Source organism: Vigna unguiculata, chromosome 6, assembly GCF_004118075.2.
Source record: "Vigna unguiculata cultivar IT97K-499-35 chromosome 6, ASM411807v1, whole genome shotgun sequence".
Taxonomy (NCBI): Eukaryota; Viridiplantae; Streptophyta; class Magnoliopsida; order Fabales; family Fabaceae; genus Vigna; species Vigna unguiculata.
This window is the reverse complement of record NC_040284.1, coordinates 32,818,290-32,838,125: the sequence shown is the minus strand read 5'-3', so window position 1 is coordinate 32,838,125 and position 19,836 is coordinate 32,818,290. Positions and strand designations below refer to the sequence as shown.

The following is a 19,836-nucleotide window of genomic DNA, read 5'->3' as shown; positions in this document are numbered from 1 at the left end:
ATGGCAGAAGAGGTTTCTTCTTCTTCTACTACTGCTCCCGCGGCATCTGCTACTTCTCCTCTTGGTTCTAGCGTGATCTCCCTCGTGAACCGCCTCCAGGACATCTTCGCCCGCGTCGGAAGCCAATCCACCATCGACCTCCCTCAGGTCGCCGTCGTCGGCAGCCAGAGCAGCGGCAAGTCCAGCGTCCTCGAAGCCCTAGTTGGCCGCGATTTTCTCCCCCGAGGCAACGACATCTGCACTCGTCGTCCACTCGTCCTCCAGCTCGTCCAGACCAAGCGCAAGCCCGACGCCCCCGATGATGAGTACGGCGAGTTCCTCCATCTCCCTGGCAGAAAATTTCACGATTTCTCCGACATTCGCCGGGAAATTCAGGTGCTGAACTTTTTATCTCCACCCTCTGCGTTTGTCTTTTACATGTTTGTGACGCCGACAGCTTATCGTCATTGATTACTCGCTAGGTGATTACCGTTTTAGGTCATTGAATAAATAATAGTGAAGAAGAGAAGTAGAATATTGTTATCATGTTCGGTTCGCGTTTGCCTTGTATTTTGAATGACTATTGAACACTAGAGTTCTGCTTTCCCTTTTGTAACATTACTTTCGCTTGCCGGCATCTAAGTGGAAGGGAGAAGAGACTCCTTTAATAAGGAGGGTGACCCTTTCATTAATGTAGATTATTTTGTCTCTCACACTTTTTTTGTATCCAGTTTTCTTTACTTATTCACCCATTAACAAGATATGCACACACTTTGGCATATTAACCGCTACTGAACTGAGTTGAATTTGGGTATGATCTGATGGCTATCCGTGGTGCTCATGTGCGTGTATCGTGTTTGGCTTTGGTATTAGATGGCTTCCAATGCTCCAACAGTAAAATGGAATACATGGACACTTTAGATACTTGGTTCTTTGAAACTAGTATAATGGAGTATAATAGAATGTGTAAGTTAGTTGAATGAACTTTGAGGAATATTGATTGCTTGACAGTCGTCAATGTTTTTATCATATCTATCGGTGATACTGTTTTGGTTGAGGGTCCATTATCTACTTAAAGTGATTTCTGTGCTTTAAGCTTGAAATGTGGTTAAATTTGAGACATTAGTTGCATCTATATAGAATGTAATACCGTTGCTAGTGATGTGCTGATGAGTTATTGTGTACTAGTTTAATCCCTTTCATTTACCTTTATATATACATTCACTCTCTTTCTGTAGGCTGAAACTGATAGGGAAGCAGGGGGGAACAAAGGTGTCTCCGACAAGCAGATTCGATTGAAGATTTTTTCACCAAATGTTCTCGATATCACACTTGTAGATCTCCCAGGCATTACGAAGGTTCCTGTCGGTGACCAACCTTCTGATATTGAAGCTCGAATCAGAACAATGATCATGTCATACATCAAAACTCCTACATGTCTCATTCTGGCTGTCACACCGGCAAATTCAGATTTGGCTAATTCAGATGCTCTTCAGATGGCAGGGATTGCTGATCCTGATGGTGAGTTTTTACTTCCATGTGTCTGAAACTTCAATCTTTTCATACCTCTTTAACTTGATTTTTAAAGGTTCTTGTTTCCATTATAGGTAATAGAACAATCGGCGTAATCACAAAGGTTCGGTACACTCTTGTAACACTTTATCCGACACAATTGTGAAATTTGTTAAGCTTTTGCCTTGTTCTGACAATATTAGGCTCTTATTATTTGGAATGTAGTTGGATATCATGGACAGAGGTACTGATGCCCGAAATCTGTTACTCGGAAAAGTTATCCCCCTCCGACTTGGTTATGTAGGTGTTGTAAATCGTAGTCAGGAGGTAATGATGTTATACTATAGTTCTAATAGCTCTGTTTAATTACTTTGACCTGTGTGCATGTTCTTATTGATATTTTGTTAAAAGTATTGGTCATTGTTTAATAATACCGTAAATAAGGATACCTCGTAAATACAAATAACTAAATATTTGTAATTTGCTTGATTGATGTGGAGGTAAATATGAGTTGATTGCTGAAATATATTTTGGTTATTGTTTCATCATATTAGGATATTCAAATGAACCGGAGTATAAAGGATGCTCTTGTTGCTGAAGAGAAATTTTTCCGAAGTCGTCCTGTAAGGAAGTTCTTATTTGTAGTTAATAGTCAAGTTCTTTTACTTATACACGCTTACTCATCCATTTATGTTATTCATAGGTATACAGTGGTCTGGCAGATAGTTGTGGTGTTCCTCAACTAGCAAAGAAATTGAACCAGGTAGAGTCTTCATGACACTAACAACATGCATATTTATTGTTTATAATACTAACCTTATTTAAGGATTTCAAATGCAGGGTAAAAGTTTGGTTTTTCACACTTTTTCATTCTTTAATTGATACTTTATATTTAGGTTTTTTCTTTATACAAAAGCAGTCAAAATTGTCATAGTATATCCTTTATCTTTAGGAGGGAGGTATCAAAGAAATGCACTTAGTTATTTCACCTTCATTGTTGATTTTGATGGTGGCTCTTGAATTCTTCTTTGAATCATTTGTATCTTTTTTTGGAAGGGAGAAGAGGAAGGAGGGTTGAAAGACTGAAGTTTCTTTTCTTTTTAGTGCTGTGAAAGAATGAACTTTATTTTTTGCATGGGTCTGTAAAGGATAAGAGTTTGAAGAGTGTATGCAAATAGCAAGATTAATACTAGCTTGGGGTAAAGGCTTACAGTGTCAAATTTGGAGAAAGAATATTGTTAGATTCTTCTTCGATAGAACTGAATTCTTTCAAATCCCATAAAATATTAAACCATTATGGATTGATACTAAGATTGAGATTTCTGGTCTAATGCAAGCCAATACATGGTATGCACATTTACCTGTCTATCCTTTTGCAGATTCTAGCACAACATATAAAGGCTGTGCTACCTGGGCTGAGAGCACGTATAAGTACTTCACTAGTCTCTGTTGCAAAGGAGCACGCAAGCTATGGAGAGATTACTGAGTCCAAGGTTTGTGTTAATACTAAGTATGCCGCACATATGTTCTCCTTATTTTGTAAAAGAAGCGGCATTTTTTCTACTTTGGCTGTAATTATGCAATGCATTATTTATAAGTGTTAATCTCTAACAGGCTGGTCAGGGTGCACTTCTCCTGAATATTCTTTCAAAATATTGTGAAGGTACTTAACTATCCCAAGAGCCTAGTTTCTTATCTTTTATTAATGAAGTTGTGTTTTCTTTTTTTCTGTATTTGTTAACTGCTATGCCACATATTGTTACTTTTCCCTGTTAAGCAAATGGTATCTTCAATTTCATTCTTCTTGAAAACAGCATTCTCCTCAATGGTTGAGGGAAAGAATGAAGAGATGTCTACATCCGAATTATCTGGTGGAGCACGAATCCATTACATTTTTCAATCCATATTTGTCAAAAGTTTAGAGGTATATAATTCTTCTGTATTTCCATATGGTACTGTTAGAAATGTCTTTTCTCATGCTACAATTCAATTAAAAATGGAAAATGCGGAGGAGGCTATAGTTAACTCATTAGCCTGTCAACCGTATTGGATTTCATGGATGGAGGCACTATTATCCTACCTTTTATTATTATTTATATATACTACGCATATGATATTAATCAAACATTGTTAAACAAACAAAACTGAATATTTGTGATTGTATGTATGATTTAACTATGAAAATATGTAATTTCATTTTTGTTGCTAAACAGATTTTCATCTTAATTTTGTAAATGATATGCTGAATGTTATCATTTTATTATTATGGGTTAAGCAAATGACAGACTATAATTCAGCAAATTCAGAGAAATAATGATTTTATTATAAGCACAGCATATGATGTCGAGTTGTAAGCAATAGGCAAAATGCGCTAATTCCTTGTGACTCAATGCTATCATGAAGGAGGTGGATCCATGTGAAGGCCTGACTGATGATGACATTCGTACTGCCATACAGAATGCTACAGGGCCTAAATCAGCATTGTTTGTTCCAGAAGTAGGTCTTTTTACCCAACCTTTTTCCTTAAAAGTTTGAGATAGAAATTATATTTTAAAATAAGAATATAAATTACATTTTAAAATTTTGGTTGGTTTTGTAAATGTTTCATAATAATTTGTGAATCCAAATGCATAAATATGTCTATAAAAAAAACCTACTCTAGAATAAGTTTATCTATTTATTTCCATCTCATCAGGTGCCATTTGAGGTCCTTGTGCGAAGGCAAATATCTCGTTTATTGGATCCAAGTCTTCAGTGTGCCAGGTTTATATATGATGAATTAATAAAGGTAGTGAAAGGTTTTTAAGCTTGACATCTCTCTTGTCTTGCATTATCAAGTATGTGCCTAAACAACACCCCTTCTCTTCAGATCAGCCATCGCTGTATGGTTACTGAACTGCAGCGATTCCCTTTCTTGCGAAAGCGTATGGATGAAGTTATTGGGAACTTTTTACGAGAAGGCCTTGAACCATCGGAGAATATGATTGCGCACATGATAGAAATGGAGGTGTGCTGAAATTTAACTTGTTTAAGTATAAATGTATACTCTCTACTTAAAATAGCTTATCAGAATTGGTTGTTGAGCCAAAACTGTGTCAATTACATAATACCCAAAATGTCATTCTTCATACTGCTTTCAGTTTCAACTGTAAATGAGTAGTCATATGTGACGGGCAATCTATTAGAGTGAATCATCAATTTCCTTGTCCATGATTTCTTATTCGAACTACTCAATAATTCCACAGATGGACTACATAAACACTTCCCACCCAAATTTTATTGGTGGAAGCAAGGCACTAGAAATTGCTGTGCAACAGTCCAAGTCTTCTCGGGCTGCTATACCAGTTTCTAGGCAGAAGGTATACTTATTACGTAATATGCCCCACATTTTCATGAGATATGTATTGTAATTTATGCAAGCCTTTCTTTACTTTTAAAATTTTCTTACCATACTCCCATAGGATCCTCTGGAGTCTGATAAAGGATCAGCCTCTGAGAGAAGTGTGAAATCCTGGTCTATTCTTGCAAGACAAGCTAATGGAGTAGATACTGATCCGGTTTGTAATTCTATATTGTTTAATTCACAATAAATTTTTCTTAGTGGGAATCTAGTTAAGGGCTACTAAATTTAGTATCTCGTTGTTATTACTGTATTCTTATTATATAAATGATAAACAGGGTGTCCGAGCAGCATCAGATGTTGAAAAAAGTGTGCCGTCGGGTAATTTACATGTGCTGTTTAATGTTTTGGTTTTTGCATTTATTTTATTATGGACTTGTTTTGAAGATTATCGTTTGGTTGTCCAATCTTTAGTCAAGTGATTTTATTCTCTAGGGGCTTTATTTTTATTTTGAGGCATTCATGATTTTAATGCTTAATATCTTTCAGGAAACACTGGTGGATCAAGTTGGGGTATATCATCCATTTTTGGTGGAGGTGATAGCCGAATGACCGTGAAGGAGAATATGGCTAGTAAACCGCCTACTGAACCAATTCACAGTGTGGAGCATTCATTCTCTATGATCAACTTGGGACAGGTTTGTGTACATGACACATTTATTGTCAGCTTGAGCTTGATCAATATGTTCTATAGGTATAAACCGCCTACTGAACCAATTCACAGTGTGGAGCATTCATTCTCTATGATCAACTTGAGACAGGTTTGTGTACATGACACATTTATTGTCAGCTTGAGCTTGATCAATATGTTCTATAGGTATAAATTTCACAATGTTCTTCGGATTTTGTAGCCACCTCCTGTCTTGAGGCCATCTGAGAGCAATTCAGAGACAGAAGTTATTGAAATAGCAGTGACAAAATTGCTTCTGCGATCGTACTATGACATTGTCAGGAAAAATGTTGAGGATCTTATCCCTAAAGCAATTATGCACTTCTTGGTACTTTACTGCCTCATCTACTTCTTGCAATTAGAAATAAGTAGTTTCCTCAGCGTGTTTGATTGCGTTATTTTCTTTAGTTTGTAAAAATTGTTTAATGAAACAATTTTCAAAAGCAATTTGTAGACAGAAGGGGGAGAAGATGTGTGTAAAGAAGAACACGAATAAGAAGAAACTGATAATAGAAAAGTAAGAAAACCTAAACAACTCGAAGATAATCTATTTTTTTAATGTAAAAAATTAAAAATGCTGGTTTTAGAATATTTTTCAAAAACTATCGATTGAGTTGCTTTTCTTAAAAGAAACATAACCGAGTTTTATCCATTTTGTAATGAGAAAGCTTCTATTCCACTTTCTTTTATCCATTTTTGTAATGAAAAAGCTTGTGTAGACAGGTGTGTACACAATTTGTTGTGTGAACTAAACCAATAAACATCTAACAGTTATGGTACTCGAATTTATGCGAGTATGTAAATAAAATAATTCTATTCTGCACTGGAATTTCTTTGTACTTTTAAACTAAATGACATTGTCTACTAGATCTGAGGTATATTGTGTCTCCCACTGAAAATGGTGAGTGTACTCAAGAAGTTGGTTTTTATTGAGTAGACACCTACTTTTTTGCACTGTTGCAAGCAATATCAGTATTGTGATATCTCGTTTCTGAATTTAAGTTTGCTCAGCATTTCACTTTGTTTTTTAAGACGGGGTGTCCTATTGCTTATGCTCTTAATATTTGATTTGATTATGTACTATATGCTATTTATTTTCGAGTGGTTGACAATACTTGATTTTTCATGCATTCAATAAAATACTGGTGACTGTCTTTTTTACGAAATCATATCAGGTAAACAACACCAAGAGAGAGCTGCACAACGTCTTTATTAAAAAGCTATACAGGTAACATATAGTGGCTGTGGCATGCTAATTCATTCTGATGTATGCTTCTCTGACTTGGATTACTGCTTGTACTGTGTATGTTAAAATTCAAACCAGAGACAACCTGTTTGAAGAAATGTTGCAAGAACCTGATGAGATAGCCTTGAAAAGAAAGCGTTGTAGAGAACTTCTTCGAGCTTATCAACAGGCTTTTAAGGTTGATAGTCCTAGCACTTTCAATGGGCATTGTTTATAAAATTTCTGTATTACTTGGCATGTTAGTTATGTTCTATTCTATTTAAGTTGGTTGCTTTCTCATGTTACTCATCTCTAATTGGAGGTGTATGTTATTGGAAGTGGTGAGAAACTAATCGTGACACTTAAATCATATACATAAATGGCCAAAATTAAATTTATGTGATCAGTTGAAATAGTAAGTCAATTACAAGGGTTGTAGTTGCAACATGATGTGCCTTTTCTTTTATAAATTCATGTTTATGGTTGTAATATGATGTGATGCTTCTTTTCTACTCGCATGATTTATTTATGCGGTCCAAGATTTATTTATTTTATTTAGGTTTTCTGCCTAACCTAGCAACATATAGCCACTGATCTGATAACTGTATTACGTGTTTGTAGGACTTGGAGGAACTGCCAATGGAAGCTGAGACGGTTGAAAGAGGATACAGTTTGCCCGAAACAACTGGATTGCCCAAAATTCATGGATTGCCAACATCATCTATGTACTCAACTAGCAATTCTGGAGACTATTATGCAGCTTCTCCAAAGTACTCCAAGTCGAAAAGGTCTTCACATTCAGGGGAACTTCCATCACCGATGCATGTTGCTATATCAGATTCCAATGGAAGTGGAAGGCCATTCACGTCAGGCTTTTATCCCACGGTTGATGCATGAGCTGTACGTGACTTGAATGTGCTCACTGGTCTGTTGAAGAGTTAACCCAAGGCATTTTATTCATTTGATTACGCTACAACTTTCGGGATATAGAACTCTGCCTCCCGGAGCTGGACTTCATGAAATTACTCTATCTAACTAAAATGGTCTTTGTATGTTGGCCATTGCTTTCTTTCATAAGTTCACTTTTTCTCTCATAGCATTGGCATTTTTTACTAGGCTCCAGAGAAAGAATAATAGGAGCAGGTGATCTTTCACATTTTTGAGAATCGGCTTTCTATACATTCGTGTATATGAATTTGTCTTTGTTCGTTAGTCAGATTCAGATGTTTTTTCAAAAAAGATCGGATGAATTGCTATTTTGAAGTAATAGGACGTCATGGCTATATGAATTTGCAAGCAATATGGAGTTACCAATTTTAGTTATAATGTAGGTTGGTGACTGATATTGCACTATTATTTATTATACCTATCAATGAAGAGGATTCTTTCTATAATTGTTGTATGACTGTCATTTATTTTTTCTATACAATTTATTATTAATTGTAGTCTTATTAGCATATCTCATCTTATTATTTTTCTATTTAAGTTTTTTAAATTTAATTATGTACTATAAAAAAAGGTATGATAAAATTATGAGAATTATATATTTTACAACTATTTATAATATATATTTTAAAATATATTCACATTTTTTATTTTAATAATTTTAATAATTATTTTTGTTTTATAATCTAAAGTGAGCGCATTGTATCCACTCTTATACATCTTAATCAGAAATGTAAATTCTACTTATTTGATGAATTTTGCATTTAATAGTAAATGATATTAAAGTAATAGAGAACATTAATAATATTTCTTAAGAACTACTGGTGAAGAAATTATTTTCCTTTTACCCTTGTCTCATTATTCAATGTTTTTGAAATTAAGCACATTATTAAACAATCATAAAAAAGATGCCCACAGAACATTAAAGTGTTGCAGAAGAAAACAAATCATAAAATAACTGTAAAATAACGATTACATCTTAAATTATTTTTAAAATAATAGGTGAAATAGGAATTAAAAAGATAGGCACAAAAGAGAAACACGTCATCATCTATTAAAGAAATACATATACAACGTTTGTGTTTATGCTTATATATATATATATATATATATATATATATATATATATATATATATATATATAAAATAGTCAATTAATTTAGTTTTTGTTAATAATTTTTTTAAAACCCTTTTTCTTCGCCCGCAAGGAACTGCTGTCAAAATCCAAGAAAGTGTAACTGCCTCAAACCTTAGCAACAATAAACATAGCGTTAGAAGTGTAACTGCTTTTTGTGTTGTTCATCCTTCAAATTCTATAGCAGGATCAGAGTCGATATTCAGATTCTCCCTTCTTTGTCTTGAGTAAAATGCCTCGCCGTAGTGGTCAGCCTCTCCATCTCTTCCCATCCATTTTCTTTTGTTCGATTTTCTTTATTTTAATCAATCCTAGTTTTACAATTTCTAGTTTTCTATGCGTCTCAGTTGTTTGATTCAATGATTGTGCCCAGTGTTTTCTTTTTCTCCTTTTTTTTTATGGTAATTTAATCGCAGTTTTTGTTTATAAATATTCTCGGTTCGGTTGGTGTATGTGTTTTTAGGTATGTACAATGCCGATGATTATTATACTTTGTGATATTTTTGTAAATCAATCTTTCTTAGCCATGTTTAATTCTGTTTCTGCCATGATATAGCCATATAGGATCGGGATCACAATCGAAGAATGCGTTGAATAAACGTGTTGGTGTTATTAATATTAGTTAAAAGAGATTGTTCTGGCCGATCAAATAGTATTTGTTTATTTATAGAACATGGTTTTTGCATTTCGATGCCCTTTTTCTGGTTATGTCAATCATATTGAGTTGTTGTTTATTATGTCTGCAGGTGGATCTGACCGTTCAGCTCCACGTCCTGCTCCACGGACAGGTCAGAATGAATACGCTAGTATACTTGGCTAAGTTTTGCTGAACCCTTAATAATATATAATGTATCTTTTGAAAGAAGATGTGGTTATTTAGTTTTTGTCTTGTTACTTTCTTATCTAAATTATTTTGCAGATTTGCATTATATATGAATTTCTTAATTCTTGATGCAGTTAACCCTGCTCCACCTCCAGCTCCTGCTCAGAATGGCAACAGTGGATCTCTCTTAGGAACCGTAGCTGAAGGTATGTCATATGTATCACTACGATTTTTCATCCGTCACATGTACATTCTGGTACTGAATTAAGTTTATTTTCCTTTTCATTTTCTAGGAATGGCTTTCGGTGGTGGAGTTGCTGTGGTCAACAGGGCTTTGGATTCTGCTTTGGGTCCTCGAATTATTCAACATGAAACAGTAGCTACTGGGTCTTCTACTGTCCCAGCTGCAACTGCTAACAGTTTTGGTAGTGATGCATGTAATCTTCACTTGAAGGCTTTCCACGATGTACGTTTCAATATGTTCTGGCTCTGTTCTTTTCTGTTGATAAATCCCCATTTTATTGTAGTAATGAAGTTGTGTTTTTGGTGGTAGGCTTAATTAAGGTTTTGTTTCTCTACTGTTTTCTAAAATTTGTTTGTCCTGTGAATACATTTGCATGTGTTTTCCTCCTGAACACATTTGAAAGCATTTCTCTTCCAATTGTTTCTTTTTTCTGGTTTCTGAAATACCTTTTTACAAGTAATTTTCAAAACTTGACACATTTTGTATGAGAAATTGATTCTTGAGTTGTATGAACTTGTTTTATAAAATAATTTAAAACTAACAGGTGAAACAAGAATCGAACATGTACAAAATCTTCTCGTAACTCTGTATTGTGTTCTATGTAAATGCAAATTTGTTTTGTATGAGAATATTACTGAAGGTGATGTTGAATTGCTTGCAGTGCCTGAACAGCTATGGGAGTGACATTAGCAAGTGTCAGTTTTACATGGACAGCTTAGCACAGTGCAGAAGGAACTCCGGAGCCACATTGAGCGCATGAAGAAGAACATGTTTCCTTCGTTTGTTTTGCCTTGCAATGCTATTACTTAAGACTTTGCACTACTTTTTTTATTATAGCACATATTCCATTTTTAACAACCCGTGTTGGTAAACACTTACAAACTGGCATGAACCCGTTATGAATTTGTTCTACATTGCTAATTTATTACAAATAAATTATAATTGGTTTTGTCCCAAATTTTCTCTGGATTGTTATTACTGTGTATACCACATAGAATAAGAATTTCGAGTAACTAATGCTGGAATGTAGAACATGTAATTCGGAAGTGATTTTTTCTCTCCATGGAACTCTTGTAGGTTTTTTGGGTGTGAGTTTCTCTCAGTCACTGTTCATCTCTTCATCGCATACCACTCCTTAAACCTACCATCATCAAAGCTTTGGATCAGAAGGTGTCTAAGGCTTCATGTTGAAACCTGATAGAAAATAACGAAAGAAAGAAGAGGAAAAAGAATTAGGATAATATTATCGAGGTTCGCTCGAATTATTATTGAACACAAATATTTCAAGTTAGGTTAGATATCTATTTTCAAAATATATATATATATATATATATATATATATATATATATATATATATATATATATATATATATATATATGTCAAATCATTTACTAGAAATATTTAACGAGGATTCAAACACATTTTTTTGGTCTAACATCGAAGCGATACGTTAAATAAGATAAAAAGCTTAAAAAATATTATAAAACACATATAAAATATTAAATAAATTTAACTTGATTAAAAAAAAATTCAATTCAAAACATTTTTAAAAGTTAGAAAACTAATTGGTAAAAAAAATTAATAGAGATTAATTCTAATTTTAAATATTTAACCATTTTAATAAATATTAGTATTATTTACTGTACATTTTTTGTTATTATTAATTAATACACGTCTTAGCACTAAAGCTGTCAAAACGGATAATTTGGGCCGATCTGTCTTGACCCACCACGGATTGATGATTTAATGAGCCAACCCAACTCGGCTCATTTTTTAGTGAGCCAAAAAAATTTGAACCCGACCCGACTCATCACGGGTTGACGGGTTAAACTGGTTGGCTCACAGGTTCACTTAATTAAAAAAATATTTTTTTTTCAGTCAAAACTAAATTGTAATTATAATTAAAGTCTAAATAAACTTTTATACAATCCAAATACAAACCAAAATAAAAAAAAAATACAAATTGTTTATGTGTTGGATAAAAAAACAACTTAACATGACCCAAATGTAAAGCCCAACTTAATAAAAAAAAACACTTGTGTGACCATTTTATCTACGGATAGGTGAGCTAACCCGGCTCACTACGGGTTCAACCCGGATGAGCCGGGTTCCAAATGAGCTGGGTCAAAAATCAACACATATTAAAATTTGTAAAAAAATTTCAATCCAACCTTGTCTAAACCCGTGATGAACCGAGTTGGTTCACAAATTTTAACCCATTTTGACAGCTCTACTTAGCACTATACAAAAATGGAAAACATAGTTCATCAAAAGCTGACACTATGATTGAAAACGTGCGTTATTATTATTAATACACGTTGTCTTAATGGAGAAAAGAGTCGATAAAAAGCAGACACTATGATTGAAAAACCCACTCTAAATAAAAAGTAGAGACGGTCATGCGTCCATGCTGAAAACGTGGGTTTCACTCACCTTTAATGCGACATCACTAAAAAATTAATTAATTAATTTTAAAATGCAGCGTGTGTGTCTACCGGCTTCAATAAAAGAATTAAAAAACTTATCGTCGGTTAATTTAAAAATATTTTTATTACTGTTGCTGCTAGTCATCGCTTTTAAGTCATAATCATGCTTAAAATTCACATTCATATTTATTTAGAAAACATAACATTCGCATTCAATATTTTTGCATGCACTAATATAAAATTCTCACAATACCCACTCCATTGAGTGTATTTATACAAATCTGTTAATAAACTAAATTCAATATTGAACGGATCAAAATCTGAAAGAGTACATGAATATAAAATCCATTTACAAGCTAATTAAAATATAAAAAAATGGATATACAATTGATCCACAAAGCTTATTGAAATCCAAACAGCTAAAAATGAAATTGACTTTAGAATGTAAAATCAATTTCAAATATAAAATTGATCCACAAGCTTATTAGAATCCAAACAGCTATAACATTTGTGTTGATTTAAGCGTAGTTTATTTCGACTCAAAAGATGAACTTTATTATTTTTTATTTTTTTGACTCTTTGCGTCGTTTATTTTATTATTTTATTAAAATTATAAGATTTAGTAGGAAATTATAGGAATATCCTTTTCTCCACTGAGTATGTTTGCAGTGGAATTTTTTTGTGTTTGTAATATAATCACACACAAATTTTATGAAATAAATTAATCATGATAAGATAATAATATAATAAACGATAAAGTAACTATTATAGAAAGTGATACAAAAAAAAGTACTATGTGAATATAACTAATTAATAATATGATGTCTTTCATTCTTCGTTAGTTTATGAAAGTTGTTTTAATAAATAGTCAGCGTTATTTACTATACATTCTTTGTTATTATTAATACACGTTGTTTTAGAGTTTTTTAAGAGATCCAAAATACGTGTTCTGAAATTTGTATCCATTGCTTTCTAGAATAAGCGTTTTGGATTCATGATACTTATGTGTTTTTTTCCGAATCATTGCATAAAAAATCCTTTAGAATCATACCATTTGTAGCATTAAAAATTAGCAATCACTACAATTTTGGATTGTCCTATATATCCAAATAGTATACTCCTAGATAATATTGTATTATGTAAAAGTTGGCAACCACCATTAAAGAATGCATGCTCCACCACCACAACTCAGATAAAACGTGCGAGAGTTCAAAAACTAGGGGTTGCAGGTGAAAACAAATGGGGTGTAAGAAGAAACCACCCTAATCACTTTGGTCATAATTATATATAGATTGTTGTCTTCTTATTTAACGTAATAAGTTAAAGAAGCATTGTGTATTGTGTATTTTCTTGGAATATATGTCATCATCTTGAAGAAACTCGACCACAATAATTACATATAAAAATGTATGTTAACGTGTTGTGATATTATCTTTAGACAATAATACTTTTACTACTTTTTTTTTATAATATTTGATGACATTTTTTAAATAGTTTTAAAATATAAAAAATTTAAAAAGCTACTTAAAATATATAATTTCATATCGTAAAAAGAAAGTTATTAATATTTAATCGTTAAAAAATTATTTTTCATAATATTTTGGTTAATGCTTACACTTTGGAAAGTTTCAAAAGCAGTCAGTATATGCTATTTGTCTTTTCCTCCATTTATAAAACAATCTAATAACTCCTGTATCTTTCAAATTGAATGAAGTATCTACCTTAATCCAAAATAGAGACTATTGTGTAAAAATTATTTGGAAATTTTGATTGAAAGAGCAAATAAAAGGATTATTTAGGTTGATGTCGTGTGTGAATACTGAAGAATATTTGTAATACTTTACAATTAGTAATGCATGAAAGGTTTTCGTAGGTACTACCCAAAAATCAGTTTGTGCTGATAAAAAATAATGTAAAATATATTTGTGTAATTTTTTTCCCTTCTCTATCCAAATCTGCTTTTACAAAAAAATAAGAAAGGAATAAATTTTAAAGTGCCATAATATTTTTTGATGACACAATTCAAGTCTCCCTCCTCTTGTGTTACTTTTACATAAAACCTCAAGCAATATATATGATAACAGGCTAAAATATTATAAATCGATAATTTTCCAGGGATCCACAGAACTTTAACCTTAATGGTGGAACTGAAATATTATACATCGCCAATTTCTTAAAGATACATTAATTTGTTATAATCTTTTGTATCAAAGTTATATATTAAATAAGGTCTTGAATATTACGAAAATATAACTTAGGTTGCATACTTTTTCCGACTATAATTTATTTCAATATTAAACTAGTTTTATTACAGGAATATTAATTTAGTTCTGCGCCTTTTATATTTCGCAAGAGATTCTTATAAAATTTTATTGAAAAGATCTGGATTCTCATGTTAAATTTAATCCTCATATTTGAAAGGAGTTTATTCTCAACTAAAAGAGAATAGGATGCTATACACCAAAAAATAAGGGCTTAATCAGCGTGAGTGGACTTGGCATCATTTGTTGATAACGTAAAATACTAATAAATTTGAAGTATTAAGAAGAAAAATTCGGATTTACCTAAGATCATTATTGTGGAATTCTGGTACATTACACTCATTCTTCATAATGGATGCCAACATAGCATTAGCATGCCAAATATTAATCAGACTAATAATAACATCTCAAATATTACCACGCTGGTACTATTTTACAGTGTTGATCTTATTGAATAGTAGCAAGTGATGATCGACCCTTAAGAAAATTGACGCATAATGTTTTCAAAATGTCCTTGTCTGGTTTTAGTAGTGCCGCCTTATCCTTTGCATCCAAAGCAAAAGCTTCCTAAAATATTCCAAACAAAACACCATAAAACTCGACCACATAGACAGATCAGAAGAAACAGTACAAGACAAGACAAAACATAAAATACCTGGACCAAATTTCGTGTAATAATACGGTCTATAAAGTGGAAGAGGATGTCGTGGGTGAATTCTGGGTGGCCTTGGATGCAAAAGATGTGATCTCCATAGCTGAACATCTCAATTGCAGTCATTTCTGAGGAAGCAATGAGGTGTGCTTTAGGAGGGAGCTCTAGAATCTGCATGCAGTTCAACATAATATATCTATATATATAACATAATTCGAAGAAGAAAAAGAAAAAGTTACAGAGACACTGACCTCGTCCCTGTGGCATTTGTGTATGGAAAGGTGTGATGGGAGGTTGAGAGAAGAGAAAGAGAATGGCAGAGATGATGAGATGTTTATAGATTTAACACCAATGTCCCAACCCTTCGTAGACCGACCCACCTTCCCTCCCAATGCACGCCCAATTATCTGTTACATATTCAACACATTATACACTTTCATCTCAAATTCATTCAACTTACATTTCCATTCGTTAATCCAAACAAAACCAATTCATCGAATCGAGATTCTCTATTGAATTTTTTTATTGTTATTCTCTTTTGATCATTAAAAATACACTATATTTCAAGATATTTTAAAATTTCAAAATTAGTCACTGTGGATGTAGTTTGAAGACAAGACAGAGAAATAACACAGAAAACCGGTACAGAATCCAAATTCTACATTCCCTCTCATCTCCTCAAATTATTAACTACGCTCGCTCTTTTTTAAATTCTCTTTTCAATCCAAACACACTCTTAAAGATATTTTAAAAATGAAATTACATCATTGTGCTCGCTTTATTTTGCCTTCTATCAGAAGGCTCACCTCTTTTTTTGTTGGACCAAAATAGACAAATTAGGAGCATGCAAGAAGGGAATATTATCTTGGCACAAAAATTCCAAAAAGAAGAATATTATTAATATACAATAAATTTACATACACGTATACTAGTTTTTCAAATTTTAGAATGTCTGAGAATTATATGGTTTGGAAGAGAGAAATGTATATTAAATGAAAGAATAACAGCATTCAATCATCACGAAGAGAGTTTCTTTTAGATAAAAATATTGTTTCTTTATATCTAAAATCTTGACATAAATCTAAAATACGAGGTAATGAAAAGAAACAAAATTCAAAAAGAAAAAAACAATTAACCCCATTTTGAAAGAACTAAAAATAAATAAATAAATTGAAGTTTTCACTCAATAAAAAAACTTAAATTATTTATAAACAATGTAATAAAGAAGCAAAAGAAATCATCCAAAAATATTCTTGAAATTATTAAAAATGTATAATATTCCTCACGAAAAATAAAAATTAATTATGAAACACAAGACAATTAATCCGACCGTCCCAAAATTCACAACTTTTCGAGAATGCTCTTAACACCATAAATGTGTACTATGGTGTATGTACGTTCAATTTAAAAACTAAAAAGAATAAGTTACAATTTTTCAGAATTAATATTCAGTTAAGATAATGTGAATGAAAAATTACATTTATACTATCTTAACTTAATATATAATTTTTTTCATGTGTAATTATATAACTTTTCACGTCCTTTTATCTTATCAAATCTATGATTTTGATCGGTGAAAAACCAATAATACTAAAACTTTTTCATCGTTAAAGAAAAAAGTTTCCCATTAAATACGTAAAAATAACATTTTAATTAAAAAAAATGTTTTTAATAAATTAATTTTGATGAATTGTGTAAGAATTGAAATAAGAGAATTAACTGTCCAACAAATTTTTATAATTAAATACCGTTACTGAATAATTAGATTTAGATGCGGCACTGACAAAGTTTAACCTGGGAGATGTGACGTGGAGAAGACAGGATGGAGCAGTGCAGTGTTTAGTTACAAAATGTAAGACATTTCAAACTTTAATCTCCTGTTAAAAGATCACTGTGGATAGGATCACCAACCCTTCCAACATCACTGACAAGAGTACGAGAAAATCAATACAGTATCACACGTCAATTCCCAAATATGTATCTCTAAACTTGTTTTTTTTCCTCGTACTAAATTCTCTAACTCAGCTTATTGGTTTATTTTTCGAAACGCTAAAAGAGTTTTATCACTGCAGGAGTAAATCGAATGGAAAAGGTATTCACCCTCTTCTCAAATTTGAACCAAACTATATTAACAACAGATGGATTCAATCTTTTATTTCATTCCAGTCTGTGATGAAGAAGGTTCGAACTGTTTAACATTTACCTAACCATGATGTTTTAAATACTATAAAAAGAAAAAAAGTCAACTAAATATGCTGCTTGAAAAGAGATGAACATTCTTAACAGTACAATGGGCATTTAGGTAAGTTAAAAAAGTGTACAATGGTCATATAATAATGAAACAAATAACTATACACCAATGAGACTTATCTATATTGTTATTAGAATATTGGTGAGGTCCTTTTTGTGAAGATTTAAAAATGAAACAATAAATAGATTGTGAGATCTATGAGATATGAGAGAGAAAGTAATTAAAAAAGCATAAACATTATTGAAGGGAGGAAATTGAAATATAACAAGTAGGAACCTGGTGGCCGAAGCAAATGCCAAGGATTTTCTTGTGCATAGAGTGCAATCTGTTAACGAGTTCCAGAAGTTCAAGAATCCAAGAATCGTTGGCATGGGCGTCGTAACAGCTTCCGGTGATGACAAACCCATCGTAGAGAGAGAGGTGGTGGTTGGCCGGAAACTCTCCCTGCACCACCTTGTACAGGTCCCACCTCTCTCCCTCCTCCGCCAACACTCTCCCGAACATCCCGTAACAACCTCCGTGCATCTTCAACAAGTACTCCGAATCCTCACCGCACATCAGCACCGCATACCTCTTCTCTCCGACCTCACCCATCTCAGAGAGACACACACAGAAACGATTTGGTGTTGTTCTCGTTGGCTTCCTCTCAGGGACATAACTAACTTTCCCACTCTCGCCTCCTTTTTAAAGGCCCACCTTTTCACCTTTATTACTAAATTGTCCTTTCCTCTTTATTTGTCTTTTTTTATCGGAATGACAACGTGGGTTTTTCACCTCTAATGTTAATAGATAATAAAAAATAAAAATATTTTGGTTTAATTTCTCTTTTAGTTCTTGTTTTTATCAAAAATTAACAATAGGATTATATTAATTACATCAACAAAGCAAATCATTCATATTAAGAGTTTTAATTTTAATGAAAGAATCATTGATCCATTTTAAGATATTTAAAGAAATGTATCGTAAAAGACCAAATTGCATTAGTTTTTTAAAAAATCAAAACCAAATTAAGACTAAAAAAACTAGAGAATCGACTTAATATTTTTAAACAAAAACATGAATCAAAAGATTAATTAAACCAAATATTTATTAAGATAACTTTTTTTTTCATTCTTATTGTGTTTTTAGTTTTTTGCACAAATTGTAATTATATCTCACTCTCGTATGTTTTCTTTTTCTTTTTGAAAAAAAAAAAGTTAGACACAAACTCATTATTTCTGCTTTTATTTCTCAATTATTCTATTTCTTTTTTGTCTCATGTCCCATTTGATAATAAAAACATTATTTTTATCTCATCAGCTTTTTGTTCATTTTTGTATTATAGAAAAAATATAATGCATCATGTGTTCTTTCATAACCGATCTTTACGTGTCTCAATTTTTTATTAGATTATGATAAATTATTTTTTAATATTATTTACAAAAAAAGTGTACATTGATAAAAAATAAAAGAATAAATTTATCGTTTAAAAGTGATAAAAAAAGAAACTGTGAATGAAAACACATTCTTTGAAGTATTATATTAATAATCAAATTTAATGATCTCAAAATTATATTATTTTGATCCCTCCAACATTTTTTTGTCAAGATCCGCCGGTGCTTCTTATCTTAACTTTTTTGTGGTTGATGAGTTGTTTTATTGGAATGTTATGATGTTGTTTATTGGACTTCTTTTGATGTTATAGGATTTGTTTTATTATTTAAATGTTTTCATACTTCAAATATTAAAATTATGATGTCTAATTTTTTTTTTAATTCAAAATGTTCAAATATACAAATTTACTTGTAGACCCATGTAAGACAGATCACGTTTCTAAACCTGCAACTTCTCTGCATGACAAGCCAATCCAACCCATAATGTGTGAACTTGGCCTAAACGAGCTGGATCGACCGCATTGTTATCCCTATTTTTCTTATACATCGCCCTACCTTTTACCATTTGGTTTAGTTATTTTTTCGTCCTAATAATTTTTAAATTTTATTTTACTATTTTTAACGTTATTAACTCAGTTCATTATTTTTAAAAGCAAATTAGTATTATTATTAGTTGTTAACTCTTAAACAAAGTTTTTGTGAATTTTTTATGTATATTGAATCTGGAAGAGTAAAGAAACAGTTTGTATTGGATATCCTAGTATGTGACCATTTTTTCCTAGGTTTACATAGGTGATCGTAAATCAGTGAAATCGCTCTGTGGGTATGCGTGTGAAGTAGGTTTACACGTTGGAAATGTTTGGGTGCGCGTTTTGGAAGCTTCCACACGTTGTTTTTGCGTGGCTTTTATTACCATATATTTGACGTGAAGGGGTGTT

General features: G+C 32.2%; 3 protein-coding genes across 3 annotated transcripts; 2 read left to right on the top strand and 1 right to left on the bottom strand.

The window, feature by feature from the left end:
* LOC114188217 (dynamin-related protein 3A-like) lies at nt 1-8,180 on the top strand. The gene is made up of 20 exons (XM_028076783.1): nt 1-375; nt 1,218-1,500; nt 1,587-1,615; nt 1,717-1,818; nt 2,046-2,114; nt 2,195-2,254; nt 2,871-2,984; nt 3,106-3,154; nt 3,306-3,415; nt 3,895-3,987; nt 4,187-4,279; nt 4,361-4,498; nt 4,737-4,850; nt 4,953-5,048; nt 5,170-5,212; nt 5,381-5,652; nt 5,743-5,889; nt 6,737-6,789; nt 6,886-6,985; nt 7,408-8,180. Exons 1-20 carry the CDS (start codon nt 1-3, stop codon nt 7,681-7,683), a joined length of 2,616 nt encoding a protein of 871 aa, XP_027932584.1. The 3' UTR covers nt 7,684-8,180.
* Nucleotides 8,181-8,935: 755 nt separating this feature from the next.
* On the top strand, nt 8,936-10,872 carry LOC114189042 (coiled-coil-helix-coiled-coil-helix domain-containing protein 10, mitochondrial-like). Its single transcript, XM_028077739.1, has 5 exons — nt 8,936-9,114; nt 9,613-9,654; nt 9,824-9,895; nt 9,983-10,155; nt 10,595-10,872. Exons 1-5 carry the CDS (start codon nt 9,099-9,101, stop codon nt 10,691-10,693), a joined length of 402 nt encoding a protein of 133 aa, XP_027933540.1. The 5' UTR covers nt 8,936-9,098; the 3' UTR covers nt 10,694-10,872.
* Nucleotides 10,873-14,901: 4,029 nt separating this feature from the next.
* LOC114187141 (gamma-glutamyl peptidase 3-like) lies at nt 14,902-18,198 on the bottom strand. The gene is made up of 4 exons (XM_028075283.1): nt 17,802-18,198; nt 15,526-15,681; nt 15,278-15,445; nt 14,902-15,189 (listed from the first exon to the last, which is right to left on the bottom strand). Exons 1-4 carry the CDS (start codon nt 18,117-18,119, stop codon nt 15,070-15,072), a joined length of 762 nt encoding a protein of 253 aa, XP_027931084.1. The 5' UTR covers nt 18,120-18,198; the 3' UTR covers nt 14,902-15,069.
* Between the last annotated feature and the right edge of the window lie 1,638 nt (nt 18,199-19,836).